At 36.6% G+C, this 15803-nt stretch overlaps 1 protein-coding gene across 2 annotated transcripts in view; it reads left to right on the forward strand.

Annotated features, from left to right (window-relative positions):
• Window positions 1-15803, forward strand: part of FAM83B (family with sequence similarity 83 member B) — an 88584-nt gene that overhangs the window by 14822 nt on the left and 57959 nt on the right. For both annotated transcript variants that reach the window (XM_061195176.1, XM_061195177.1), the window contains exon 2: window positions 3155-3658. In XM_061195176.1, coding sequence (XP_061051159.1) covers window positions 3215-3658 — 444 coding nt within the window. In that variant the 5' untranslated portion in view covers window positions 3155-3214. The remainder of the gene's footprint in view (window positions 1-3154; window positions 3659-15803) is intronic.

A 15803-nucleotide genomic window follows, 5' to 3' on the forward strand; every position in this document is an offset into this window, starting at 1 on the left:
ATAAATGGATATCTCTAGACATTGAAAGATAGCCTCTCTCCAGCAGGACAAATCAAGTGTATTTATTTCTTAACCCTTATAAATCATATCTCAACTTCAGTGTTTATGGCTGTTGCATTTTTCCTTTGGTGTGTTTTTCTGCATCATTTCTGGCTTTGCTATTTGATTAGTCCTGTAGTGTTTTGCTTTTTTCTCATTTTCAATTGTTTTTTCCTTCATAATTAACTTTTCAGTTTATCCTCCTAGTTTTATTTTACTTTCCTAATCTCTCCGATCTTTATGATTTCTCAGCTTACACATAGTTCAAGAATAAATTTTTTATAGTTGCAGAGTATATATTTGCGTAGGTAAAGCTCAGAAATTAATATAGTTTTTTAAAGCACTTTATGCATTTTAATTTCCAGATAAGTCATAGGCAGTTAACATCACAAGTTATAGGAATTCAAAAGTTAAATTTTAAAAGTTTAAAAATGAGTGCTCAAAAAACTTGGGATTGTTATGAACAATCAGCAGTTACCTACTGTTTTTAACAATTACAAATAATCTGTGTGATTTTCATGTGATCACTGGATATTTGTCCCTTCATGGACTGGAATTATCAAATGAGAACCACACCTCACTAAACCTTAGGGAACTATACTTTCATCAAATGGATTGATCTTCTCAAGCAAATAAAAACCTTATTTCTTTGTTAAAAATGAGTGTTATGTGCCAAAGAGAACTGTAATGAACACCAAAAAGTCATCAATTAGTAGTATGATATCATGCATGGGAAGTGAGCAACTTGATGAAGAGTTCTCAGCCTTGGCACTATTGACATTTTGGACCAGAGAATTCCTTACTATGGGTGGCTGTCCTGTGCATCCCTGGCCCCTACACACTGAATGCCAGTAGCACCCTCCCCACAAATCCTTATAATTAAAAACATCTCCAGACATTGTTCTTGTTTGGGATGGGGGTGGGGTCAAATCTCCCCTGTTGAGAACCACTGGACTCAAATAAAATGTCATTCGAAAGAAGATGGCACCTTATACAAGACTGAGACATTTATGAAAGTTTCCTCATTGGCTTCCTGGTGCATGTCAATAGATTAAGTTAAATGTAATTAGGTAATAAAAGAAACAAATTTTACTTCTTCATACCATATCTCTCACACGAGCAGACAGCTTGGTATTTATTCCTCCTTCTGCCCATGGAGGAGTGAGAGTGTATTACCCAAGGCTCCACCATAATACCATGTGGGGCAGGAAGACACTATTGCCCAGAACTCAGATGCCACATTGCACAGCCTGATGGTCTTGGGACCCAGGGACAGGTCCAGTCACCTTGGCCTGGATCAAGTTATGGCTCAAGCTGAGGACCCTCCAGGAGACCGAAAGGAACATGTTCTGTTTTTATTTTTGTATCAGATTTACTCTTTAGGCTTTCATTACTGCTAGATTTTCTCTGTAAAAACTCTGAGCCTAGGGATGGACATAGGCTTATCTGCACTAAAATAGTAATGTAAGGTACCGTGTATTTTCCTCACTCCTCATCTCTGCCTTCCTATATGCTGGATTTTTTCTGATCTTTTCTCCCCCAGCAAAACTCACGGCCCTATTTATTGTCCATTCCTTCATGACTTCTGTCTATGAGTAGTGATTCTTGTTACATATTTTCAGGTAAGGAGTTGATAAATGATGATGGCTTCCTGGGTTACCCTCCCAAATCAGATTTGATTTTTGGTAAACCTGAGACCAAAAAGTCTGAGTGAAGTGGAAAATTGTAAACTAGGGCAGGGCCACTAACAAAGATGTTTTTGGTCAAATAAGCCCTTTTGTGCTTGTAGCACATCATAGGGTTGTACTTTGTTTGAATCCACACAATGAAGATCCTGACTTCAGAAGCCTGGAAAGTCCCTTATTTGATTGAGATAAGGTCCAGTCCAGTATCTCACGCAGGGAATTATGGAACAGATAACATTTTGTGGGCATGAGGGATGGGGCGTGAGCTCAGATAGGCAGATTTTAATTCCTAAGAGGAATCTGAATTGCCTTTGATGTCCTGAATTTCTTTATCACCTATATGTTGTCAAGCCATCAAATTTCAGGAGTTCATGCTTTGAACCATCACTTGAATATTATTGTCACGTCCTCACTGAGAGTTTGAACTCTGAAAGACTCTCCTAGCTACTTGTCTCTCCTCCACTCCCCTGATACTGCCAGACTAATTGTTTTAAACACGAGTTTTGCTGAATCACAACAGTCTCCAGTGGCCCTCCACACCTGGCTCCATTTTGTCTATTCAACTTTATCTCCTACCCCTAATACAAGGATCCTCATTTCCAGCAGACCAAGATTTTTTTTTTTTTTAAATTAACTCCTGAATGTACCAAGCACATACCTGTTCTGTGCTTTTGCTTATGTTTTACATTTTTATGTGGGATGAAAATATGCCTTCTTTCCACCTGATCATATTCTTACTCATTGCCCCAGGTTCAGCTGAAACCCACCTCCTGTGCAAGGCTATCTGTAACTCTTTTATTCCATATTGATCTCTACTTGCTTTTATTCTGAAAGCATTGACTACAGACAGTATTCATTTTGGCCCTTAGCAATATATGTCTTTGTTCAAAGTGGTAACAAACAGTTTTGTGTGTACATTTTGCCTCTTCATCTAATTAATAAGTTCCTGGAAGACAAGTGTTCTGTGCTTTTTATATTTCATCAGGATATAGGTATAACAAGTACTCAGTAAGATTTATATAAATGGCTGGCCAGGCATTGGTTTTCTTCTAATTCTATTTTAAAATATTTTAAAACCAAAAAGAAACTGATCACACCATGTGTAATCCCAGATTAAAGTTAAGAAGGATGGACTTTCTGGATATCAGAGAAGGAAGGTGTATTTCCTTAGATGAGAAACTAAAGTTAGAGGTAACTTGGAAAAGGAATATCAGCTAGCAGTCTGTGAATGGGATTCTGTTTAGCTTATTTGTGATAGATATGTGAATTATGGTATTATTATTGCTACTTTGGATATGAAATGTATGTCATATTGAGCTACTGGTACTCATTTTTATGAGTAAATGTAAAAATAACAGTTGACATGGATTATGAAACATTTGATTACAGAATTCTAACTGTTCTTGATTTCCTTCTTTTTAAATACCCAGATACCTCTCATCCCTGCACGAATGGACATTTGAAAGTGCCATTGTCAAAGGTTTGCAAGTATGGAGAACTCATCAATGCTTTCCTCCTTGAATGACGAGTGTAAATTAGACAATTACATTGAACCTCACTACAAGGAATGGTATCGAGTAGCTGTGGACACGCTGATTGAACAGGGGTTAGATGCATACCAAGAATTTCTTGCCAAGGAACGAGTGTCAGGCTTTCTAGCCGAGGAAGAAATTAATTATATTTTGAAAAATGTTCAAAAAGTGGCACAAAGCACAGCACATGGTACTGATAATTTCTGTGATGATACCTCATCTTCAGGGACTTACTGGCCTGTTGAGTCTGATGTGGAAGCTCCCAATCTTGACTTGGGCTGGCCGTATGTGATGCCTGGACTCTTAAGGGGGACCCACATTGACCTCCTCTTTCATCCACCAAGAGCACAACTACTTACAATTAAGGAAACCATTCGGAAGATGATAAAAGAAGCAAGAAAGGTAATATTTCTATTTCTAAATGAAAAATTCAAAATGTGGAAAATCACCATAGTAGTATAACAGACATATGTTAATAAAAGAGTCTCTATATCTATAGACCATGCCTGTTTCAGGAAATATATATATGGATACGTAGGAAGGTTGTACTTCCCATATCTTGTAAATATCTGAGAGAGTGGTGTTGGGTTCCTGCTACAGGTGGAGATTTCCTTCTCTTCGTCACGTACATGAGAGATCTTCACCCATGAAGGCTGAGGTGTATGGACCAGAAAAGAGATGATTTGATGTATTCGTAGCCTAAATCACTTACATTTTCCTTAATCTCTGAAAGGAAATATGTAGTTGGCAAATCTGGTGAATTTTTCTTTGTTCTTAACAGGACTGAGCCCTAATTCTTGCTCTGGATATAGTTTATCCTATAAAATAAAACATAGATTTTCTTATTTATTTCCTAAGCTGTGTGAAAACAGTAAAAAATCAGGCTTGATAATGTAAAATTCTGAAGTAAAGTCCTGAGGTGCTTAGCATTTTAGGGCCTCTGTACTCTCTCTTAAATATTTATATTGGTTTATAAATCTCAGAAATTCTATTTTAGAACTCAGGTAAAACTGTAGAAATGTTCTTTTAATCAATCTAATAAAGTTTCTTGCGAGTTTTCTATGTACTCACCACCATGATGGGTGTTTTGGAAACTACAACAAAATTTCCCAGGCTGTTTATTGAGTTTTAAAATGTATGAACAAAAAATTATGATTGTTAGCTACGAAGTGTCTATTTCTTAGTTACGGATACTATACAGTATAGAAATTTAGATCCAAAAGGGGCCTTGGGATGCACACATACACAGCATTGCTTTCTTTCATGTCAACAAGACACAGAGATGCTTGGGAAAGCATGCTTTTATGAAGTGCAGACATATTAGACCCTTGAAACCCACAGGGACATGGTAGTTTGGAAGACAGGCAACTAAGAGCCTCCCTTTCACATTAGGAAGACACAGTGTTCCAAGGCTACTGTCAAACTCAGGCTTTGCAAAAGTAAAGTGATTTTTTTTCCCTGGACCTTTTAAGCTCAAATAACCTGACCTTGTAACCATATTAACTCCTTTAGCAGGGTTACATCAAGGAAGCACGAATCTATTCCAGTTGTTAAACATTAGCTATAGAATCAGGTACACGGTAGGTGTCCAAACTTTCATTGAATGAATTGAACTGTCAGTTCAATTTTCTGAATTGAACCATGAGGATTTTTAAAACTGGACTATCCTATGCTCTGAGAACAAAGTATACAATTGTATTTTGTGAAACAACAGAAGTCAAGAAAATATATGAGTCCTTGTAAAGGTAAAACAACAAATATCAAGTACAAACATTTGTGAATTTCTGTTTGGGGAGACAATACGTTTTTGAACTACAGTGTTAACTGAAAATTGAAAAATACATCAGTGAAGCTTAATATTTGTTATTATGGTAAACAGTAGTTATGAGTTCATCAGCCTGCACCACAGCTAATCTCCTATGGGGCATTGCATTTCTGTGGCACAAAATGAAATTCAGGAGCTAGCATGAGTTCTTGGGCTAGCACTCACTGGAAACTGAACATTAGTCATGACCTTCTGATGTATTTTTCTTTCTAATGTGGCAGCTATTTATTTAGTGAGCCTCTAAAAGTAATATCCTCTGCCTGGTCATCGTCTGCTTAGAATTCCTACTTGAATTAGCAAGCTGAGGAACTCAAAGTCCAAACTGTAAAACAATAATGTAATGCTTTGCTTCTCTTTCACCAAATCTAAGTGGCATAAAATAAGAAAGAATTCTACCTTTATACACACCCAAGGTATGTATATTACCTTGTATATACATATCCAAGCTGAATTCAAAGAAAGAGAATTATTTGAACTTTATAAGTTGAGTATATTGAAACTGAATATAAATCATAATAGATTACTTAGTGGTTTTCTTTCCTTTTTTTTTCCCAAAAGCATTGGAGAATGTGTTTGTTTCTAACCAGATGCAATAAATATTGAGGTTAAATGGGCTATAAATGCATGGGATGTATATTTTGCGAATATTTTGGAAATTTCTTCATATGTCACTATGTTAATTTAAAGATTGTTGAAGGATCCAATACTCCAGAGAAGAAAAAGTTATTGACCACATTTTTACAAAATTTTAGACTATTTAGCCCATAACTGAACAAGGTCCTGTGAAAAATGTTAAAATAAGAAGAGCAAATATTATTATGAAATACCAGCTTTTTGGAACACGTTGCCTTTTAAATATTCTGCCTGCTTTTCATGACTATCATTTATTCAGCAGGTAAGTTAGGCTCTTGTAAACCTTCAGAATCAAGCCTGTTAGTTATTATGATAAACTTCTTGTTTCTGAACTATTTTCAGAGGACAAATTCTCTTTATTGGTAACTCTCAATGAATTGTCATGACAGGATGAAATGTATGAAGAGGATGATCTTTTTTTTTCATAAAGTACTTGAATAATGTTTATTTTAGTGAATAGAATAAAGGTTTTTGCCTCTGTGAAATTCTTTTGTTAATCAACATTATGAAACTCTATGGAGCTATGAGGCCATAACAAGTAGAGCTAGGAACCAGCAAAGCAGAATCCGGGAAACGATCTCAGAGAAGAATTTAAATTCGTTTTCACTGCTCTGTTGCAATTAAGATAAGGTGCTTATGAAAATAAATGTCATAAAATGGAGAAAAAAAATCTTAAAATAATAAGAAGCCAAAAGCAGTTTTCTTAGAGGTCTAAACATTTGAAGTCTGATCATAACCACTGAAAATATTTTGTTTTTGAATTCATTAATTTATATGCATTTGTTTTATTATCTCTGAATCATTCTGCTTTTATAAGCAGAATATAATCTTTATAATATTTCAAAAATCCATAGATTTGTTTGTATTTGTTCATTTCATTTTTGCCAGTTGTCACTTACAGGTTATTCAGAGAAATGTTTTTTCTTCTTCTTTTGTTTCCTTTTTCTTTACTTTTTCTTTTTTTTTTTCTTTTGTATATTTGCTTATTTGGCTATTTGAGAACTTTCCTTTGGGAAAATCGAAATACAGGTAATACCTTGTGCCCTAAAATGGTCTTATTTTTATTTACTGGCTCTTTCCTAACCTCCTTCTATTTTTCACTATGTGGTTGACATAATTAAATTTGGTTCAGCTTTATAAAGTCTGATAGCGTCTAGCAAGACTTTTCCCAGGTAATTATCTGTCTCTCAAGAGGTGTTCCCAAGATGATATATGAATTTATTCCTAATTACTGCGACTACCTCTTATGAAAATGTCCCCTCTAATTACTTTAAAAAGTCATCTTTCATTAAAGTCATTTTTCTTCTGTCCACTCAGTGATAAATATCCCTAAAGTAATCATTTCTGATAATCTTGAATATGTAAATGTTTAACCAGAATGCTGTTGGCCTCTCTGTTTCCTAATTCTAGGCTAGCATCTTCCATGAAATGTGACTCTTACTCTTGTGAAATATGGAGTCGAGAAGATACATAAGCAAAAGTCTAGTGAGAATTAGGGCAGAAGTGATTCCTTAGGTGCTCTGTCCTGCATCTCCTGAGTTCAGGTCTTGGTTGCTCCCCGAGTCACTGTTCCTAGCCGTGTCTGTTATGGCCTCAGAATTCTTAGTAATACAGAGAAACATTTACCACCAGGTGGCCCATTGCCACAAAAGGGAAGGCGGACTAATGATGGGGGCTTCTCCTGGGATTTGATGGGTGTTATAAAAGTAGCACTGGGCTAGAGGCTTGACAGCTAACTAGTTATGGATTGAACAAGTCATTGTACACCACAGGTATTGTCACTTGTTTAATGAAAGACATGAAGCAAAGCATTTTAGGGTTTTTTAAATCGAATGTTTTTATCCAAATCTCTAATAGCGCTTACCACCTCAAGATTATTTCAATATGTTATACTGAATTAGTTAGTTCATTATATGAATAATATTTATTGTGTCATAGTATGCCACTTTCATCACTATTACTTTGCAGCCATATCCTGCCCAGCTAAGCAATATTTATGTGTTCGTCAGTGCCCTTATTAGACTAGGGTTATCTCTCTCCTGATATTCCCAATTTTTATTAAGAATTTCCTCTCTGCACCCTCCCTATTCCAACACTCATGTGAATATTTCTTTGTTTAAATTTGAGTCAAAATTAGTTTCTTCCAAAAAATAGCTTTTGCTTAGTAAGATTTAATGACATTAGTATCCTGTGACATTAATTTGAACAGCTTTTCTTTGAATAAAATGCATTATATGTGTGTGTGAGTGTGTGTGTGAGAGAGAGAGAGAAAGAGACAGAGAAAGAGAGTGAGAGATCTTGTTAAAAATCTTTTTAAAATTGTACTGACTTTACCATGTTAACTCTCACTGTGTCTGCATGGGAATACTCTCTCTATGCCAAACTCCTGGTTCTCTACTCCTATCCTCCACTACTAACAATAACCCTGATGATTTTAACACAGTTACTTAAGGGAGAGGAAAGAGGAAATAAGATGCTCTTTACCCTTATTGCAAAATAGAGTTTTGAGTTTCCTTGATTGACTTGATGACTTTCACAGGCGGGAAGCTGCAGCCTCTTTTAATTGCCAATTTCAAGTAATGCTCTTTTTCAAAGAGACTTCATGGAATGACATGAAGGCTCTGAATCTCAGGGTCAGTTAGGGCTGGGTTGAATCCCAACTCAAACAGCTGTTTGCACTAGACATTATACTACAAACTCTCTGAGCTTTAGTTTTCTCATCTGTAAAACGGAGATGCTAATACTCCATAGGATCTTTGCGAGAGTGGAATGAATTGGCTGACATATCTACCATGACACCTCCACATGTTTAATACCCTGCATGTGGTGTTGAGATGATGGCGACCCCTTCTTCTCCTCCTTCTACTTTTCCTCTTACTACATTACTCCAGACCTTTATTTTGTCAAAAAATCCATCAGCCTGTATTTTTAAAATTAATTTTTATTGGAGTGTAGTTGCTTTACAATGTTGGGTTAGTTTCTACTGTACAGCAAAATAAATCAGCTATACATATACATATATCCACTCTTTTTTGGATTTCCATCCGATTTAGGTCACTACAGTGTATTAAGTAGAGTTCCCTGTGCTATGCAGTATGTTCTCATTAGTTGTCTATTTTATCCATAGTATCAATAGCATATATGTATCAATCCCAATCTCCCAATTCCTCCCACACCCCCCCTTCCCCCTTGGTATCCATACATTTGTTCTCTATGTGTGTCTCTATTTCTGCTTTACAAATAAGATCATCTATACCATTTTTCTAGATTCCACATACATACATTAATATACGGTATTTGTTTTATCAGCCTGTACTTTTGCATCACTGTGATTTGGCATTTCTTCTTTAAAAGTGAGAGCAACGAATGACCAAGTCCAGTATCTAACAAGACAGCATCTTACCAGGAATGCCAGCCATGGTTATTAGCTGTTGGTGAAATGACTCAAACCCATTTCTGAAGTATTGTGGTGATTATGTACACTACATTAGCGATCTACATAGCATTTTCCCAGTATTATTGCTTAGAAAGTTCAAAATGGGAAAATTTTGATTCAACATAAGTATGTATATTTGAAAATAAGACCCACTGTGAAGACAACTTAGATGTATGAATTTTATATGCAGGATGTGCAAAAAAGGCATCTCTTTTTATTTTTTTTAAAACATCTTTATTGGAGTATAATTGCTTTACAATGGTGTGTTAGTTTCTGCTTTATAACAAAGTGAATCAGTTATACATATACATATGTTCCCATATCTCTTCCCTCTTGCGTCTCCCTCCCTCCCACCCTCCCCATCCCACCCCTCCAGGCGGTCACAAAGCACCGAGCTGATCTCCCTGTGCTATGCGGCTGCTTCCCACTAGCTATCTATTTTACATTTGGTAGTGTATATATGTCCATGCCACTCTCTCACCCTGTCACATCTTACCCCTCCCCCTCCCCATATCCTCAAGTCCATTCTCTAGTAGGTCTGTGTCTTTTTTCCCATCTTGCCACTAGGTTCTTCATGACCTTTTTTTTTTTTCCCTTAGATTCCATATATATGTGTTAGCATACTGTATTTGTTTTTCTCTTTCTGACTTACTTCACTCTGTATACAATGGAATATTACTCAGCCATAAAAAAGAAATGAAATGGAGGTATTTGTAGTGAGGTGGATGGAGTTAGAGTCTGTCATACAGAGTGAGGCATCTCTTTTATGGACAGCTATTCAGAGTTGAAGAAAAAATTCTAAACCATGCTTTCTTACATAAAGAACCAAAGATCTGAAAAGATACAGAGTTCTGGTGAAAAGCTAAGGTGGAGGTAGGGGAACATTCTGTAGACCAAGAGGAAAAAAGGTAGTCATTCCATTTTCATCTTGAATTTTAAAAGTGATAATTTTATTAGATTTTTAAATAAAGACATTATACAAGGGTTCCATATTTATAAAAAAGAAGAGCAAGTTTTTGTAAGTTTTTAAAGTTCATATTTATTATAGACCTGCCATTTAGGGTCAAAAGTTGGTTTAAGTAACTCTGAGTTTATGAACTATTATTACTTACTAAATATTCTGATGTAATTCAAAAAGTAATACTAGGTATATTATTTAAGGTCTACCATAATTAGTCTTAGATTAAAAAACTTTGCTTTCCTGATAGAGGGGCTGTTTTTCTGCTCTGTGGAAGCAAAAAATCTGGTGTATGAAAAAATAAAAAAATTGTTATATAAGACCTCCAGCTTGGTTTGTATACTAAAGTCATGTGTGATTTATGAGTTTCAGATGTTTTACCAGACTATGTCTTATCAGGTAAAGTCTAAAATCACCCATGATTTTCATTATTAACCGATTTTCGTTTGAAAGTGGCAATTTGGGAAAGAGTTTACTTTTTAAAAGAAAACTTAGAATTATTTAGAGGGGCCAATAAACTTACCAGAAACTCCGCCTTGGTGATATTAACCTATACCTCTGTTAATAGTTGGAAAGAAACAATTTAAAATTTGAATTATTTCAGAGTGTGCATGATTTATCTGATTAAGGGAAATGTTTTTAAGACCATTTTCTGTTCTCAGTTTTTACCTTTTGGTACTCTTTAATTCTTTTTCTTTTCTTTTTCCAAAATAAGCTGTGAGAAGCAATTCCTATAGGGACTGCATGTGGTGTGTACAATCTTTCTCTTGAACTTTGAGAGAGCCTGTTATTGACCATGGGACAAAATTTAGTTCTTTGTATTCTGGGGTCTCTGAAGTAGACAGTTTATTTTTTATGATAATTTGTTTACTCATTTTCCTTCCTGTGATAGTATTAAAATTTTAAAAAAACATTTATTTACTGAAGTGTGTAATATTTTTCTGATAATACACCTTTAGTAGTTTGTTGGAATGGCAAAGCTAATCATAAAACATGATCGTAAAACATTCAGTTTTCCTGATGTCTAAATAATACTTAAAGTTCATAGGGATAGAATTTAGCAGTTTTGCAAACTCAGATGCCTTTAGGGCCAAGCCAGAAAAATAACCCTGCACAGGAGAATGGGGCAAGTAGTATTCCAATAGGAAGCCGAAGGAAGGATGAAGAGAACTCTGTAGGCATCTTTGTTTAAAATGTTATACATAAAATGTAGTTTGCAGCTGAATGGAATGATAAGCTTAGGATCTCAGGTACACATTGAAGCATCTTATCAAATGTTAATTTCCATGAGAATAAAGGAATATAACTTTCTTTAGCTTATCTGTCCGCCTAATGAGATGTGAAATGTAATGGGGGGTTGCTATGGGGACCCTTTTGAGAGGAGGGTGGCTCTCACACCAGACTGACGTTTGTATTTCAAGGATTCTGCCTATTCTCCTGTAGTTGCCACAGATTCATCATGTGGCATATACTTTTATATCAATCATTCATGTCTTTCAACTAGTCGCTCTTCAAATTATCTTGAAAAACCTTGCTTTTATTATCAGGACTGGAACTAACATCTGATTTTGAGTAAAAGATTTATCTTATGTAATCTAATAACAGGAACACATAATTTATTGAGCACTTATGTGTCATGTACTGGTCAGCATTTTACATGCAGTACTTTAAACTGACCTTCATACCCCCCTGTGAAATAGGTACTTTTATTATCCATATTTTACTGATGAATAATCTGCTTTCTTGTGATAGGTATGACTAAGTCAGTGGTAATGATCTAAAAGGTCATAACTGGAAACTATTAATGGCTGCATATTCCCAAATGGAGGTTTTAGAAGACCTGGTTGAGAGGGTCTGGGATGGAGACCAGTTGGTGGGGATGTGGAAGTACTGGTTTCTAAATGGGCCAGGTACAAAGCCATTGTGGCGTTACTATTAGAGATCAGAAGTGACCTACTGGAAATGACAGAAGGTTATGATATGTAGATGAGGTGTAGCACCTAGAATGCAGACTAAATCGGGATGCACTGAAAAGAAACGGGTTCTCTGAGTTTCAAATAAAGGAGACATTCAAAGAAGTAAGAGAAGGGCAGTCAATGAGGTTGTCCTCTGGCCTCTTCTGTGTTCAACTATGACTGGGTAAGCCAACCTTTGGCCAGTCTTAACAGGTGACAAGTATGGCAAGCTACTTACTCATTCATTCAGCAAATATTTACTTAATGTCTGCTGCATGTCAAGTAGAGTTCTAAATTCTGAGGATACATAAGAGAATAAAGTACCAAAGAAACCCTATCTTTGAATGGAGCTTACCGACAAATAGGGAGATTTAGATTTTAATAAGCGTAATAAATGAGAAGTGCTATGGAGAAAAACAAAACACAAATATGGCTGGGTAAGGAGGGCTGATTGAGAGCGGTGGCAGAGGTTAGTTTGCGATTTTAAATTGGGTGTTCAGAAGAGGCCTCATCAAGAAAGTGACATTGGAGTCAAGATTTGAGGAAAGAAGGAATGAGCCTTGCATCTCTTTGAGGGCAGAGAAGACTAGACGTAGGGTAAGCTTTAGGGCAGGGACATGCCTTCTTGTTTGTTAGAGGAACAGTATGGATGCCAGTTCCTGGACCCAAGAAAGCAAAGGGGAGATGAGTTAGGTGAGTTCAAAGAGGTATCATGGAGGTCCTCATGGACCATTACAAAGACCTTGGCTTATGCTCCATGTAAAATGGGGAGCCACTGGAGAATTTTGGGCAAAAGAGAGACATGATCAATTTGAAATATGCTTTATTTTAAAAGGACACATCTGGCTGCAGTATTGAAAATTGACTATAGGGGCTCAAGAATAAGCATAACAGAGGCTATTACAATAATTCAAATGTGAGATGATATTGTCTTAGATCACCAGGATGGTAGCAGTGCTGGTCAGATTTTGGATATATTTTGAAGGCAGTAAAATGTGGGGTATAAAATAAGTTGAAGAATATAAGATGACCCCCAAATTTTTGGCCTGAGCAACTGGGATTATGGCATTGTCCTTTGAGGTTGGCCTCAGAGTCATGAGAGAGTTGGAATCAGGAAGCAGGCAGAGACCAAGGCACAGAGGCTTTTAAGTTATCATTTTCACCAGAGCCCTGAGATAGTTGACTGGTGACGGCAGCCACCAAGAGCAACATATGTGTCTAAATAGAGATTAGGGTTCAGATTAGAATCTACATCCAGAGTGGCTGGACTTGGAAATAGTTCTGGTCCTGAGCTCATCGGTGAGGGACGGCCTAGGAGGTACCTGGATAAGACTCAGATACAACGAAGTAGGTAAATAAAAATTGTGAGATAAGAAGACTGGCTGGATGATGACCCGGGACCTGATAAGGCAGGAGGTTATATAACCTGCTGAGAAGCAGAGCCTCCCAAAGGCAAGTGTTAAGCAACCCCATGTGCTGGTCAGGTGAGGGGAAAAACAAGAACTGGGAGGGTGCCTTTGGGACCTCACTTTCTTCAGAGGTCACCTTGGGTCATACATGTTGAGGAGTAGAAGTACCGTGGAGAGCTTGATATTTTAGACAGCAGGGAATGTGGGGGGAGTAGAGTGGGGCTGGAAAAAAAGGAAGGCGGTGGGGGGTGTGTGTTGAGATCAAATTGTGAAGGTCCTTCAGTCCAGCTTTGTGGATATGGACAGTGGGAGGTCATGAAATGTTTCTGAGTAATACCATTACATCCGATCTTGGACATATTAACATTTTGTTGGTTGGTTAAAACGTAGAGGGAAATATAAAACAGTTTGTAGCATATGTTGGGATAATGCTCACCAACAGGCTGATAATGGCCTGGAGCTGACGATATCTTCTTGAAATGAGAATATACCTTCAATTTCCTGCAGGAATAGAAAATTATAACTACTTAATTCTGTGTCCTAAAGAAGGTGATTTGGGGGGGGCCCTTAAAGCTATTTTAAAATGTCTTAATATTTTAAGTCAATAAAATTTATTTCTGTATAAAAAGTTTCAACTACATACTATACTATATATAGTTTTATGTCCTTATTGAATCCCTGCTATGTTCAAGACACTCTGTTAGGTCATACAAGTAGAAAAAGAAACACTTCAAGTGGTTTAGAGTCTAATATTTGGGGGATGTGCTAAAAGATTTCTGGGAGATGTGTAGATAAGAGGTTGAGGGTATATGGACATTACCTGAGTGACCTATGTATTACAAAGTGTCTGGATTTTTTTCCCACCTTTTTACTCTATGTATCAGAGTGTTATAGAGATATTTCCTGAAGTTTCAAAGTAGAAAAGATTTGATGTAGTTGAAATGCCCTCAAAATATTTGCTGGCAGAGACAGATTACTAGTTCAATGATTGCATAGAATAAAGGTTTATTTTTTCTTATTATCAGAGTATACCTATTCCTTATAGAAAATATGGGGGAAAATACAGGAAAGCGTTAAGAAAATAAACTTTAGAAAATTTCTTCCCTCTAAGATATAAATAGATGGATAGAGGAGTACATGTGCACACAACTGTGTGTGTGTGTGTGTGTGTGTGTGTGTGAGTGATCTCTGAGCACCCAATATTTGATCGCTGAAATAGAATGTTTGCATGTAATATAGTTGAGATCATATTTGAAATTATGTATAACAATTTGCCTCCTGCTTTTTCCACTTAGGATTTTCCCCATAATAAAATACTTGATTTCCTGTGCTGATAAGCAAAGGCATATAGAACAGGGGCAGTGGAGGCTGCTTGGGTACAGGTAATAAGGAAGTTCATTGTCTCTTGGGAATTTGAAAACAATAAGTCTGACTAAAAGGCAGTCTGCTTTTTTATGACACCGTGTGCTGGCAGTTGTAAAGATTATCAGGGATAATGTGTTCTTTCTCACCAGGGCAGCCTCTGCTGCAGGCAGGGCAGATCCCTGCTACCTGGACCCGTACCTACCCTCCTCCCATCCCTCAGCACACCAGTGCTGATATGATGAGCATCTCCCAGTAATATTCCTTTAGAAAGCCTTTAGAATTTAGAAATGAAGAAAGCCTCATAACTATTTTTGCATAATTATTAGCTACTCAATAATTAATCTCGAAGCTTTAAAAGCAGAAAAATCAGTAAGTGTACATTTTCTTTCCTTTGGGCTGTATTAATGTCTTATTAATCATCACCTATCAATTTTCCCCCTAAGAAGTCAAACAAATATTTTAAACAAGTAAATAAATGTGAAAATGCAAAAACATTGCCATTTGGCTAAATATCAATCCAATATGTGCTACTGGAAAATCCATAATCATGGGAAAAAGTCAGTATCTGAGTCACAGTACATGGTTATACTCAAGCCTGCTGAAATTTGGGAGCAGTTACTTAAAAAAAGAAAAGAATCTCAGGTTAGTGACCATGTGGTCTTTTTACTAATGAGCAGTTGGAAATTGAGAAAGTCCAAAAGTGCGAAGTCACCCAACTGATTAGTAACTCTCAGTACAGATCATAGTCAGGGGTCTTCCATTCCCAGACTCATATCACGTTGCTTCTCTACTGGGAAGGAGAACTAAATTTGTTCATGACATTAATACTATCTAGCATTTATTGGCTGGTATGTGCCAGGCAGTGTGCTAAGCTCTTTTTATGTATTAATATTTATATTCACAACAGCTCTCTCAGGTAGGCACCTCTGTTGCCTCCTTTCATTGGTGAAGAACCAAGAGGTTAAA

The sequence above is a fragment of the Eubalaena glacialis genome, chromosome 7, assembly GCF_028564815.1.
Source record: "Eubalaena glacialis isolate mEubGla1 chromosome 7, mEubGla1.1.hap2.+ XY, whole genome shotgun sequence".
In the NCBI taxonomy this organism is placed as follows: Eukaryota; Metazoa; Chordata; class Mammalia; order Artiodactyla; family Balaenidae; genus Eubalaena; species Eubalaena glacialis.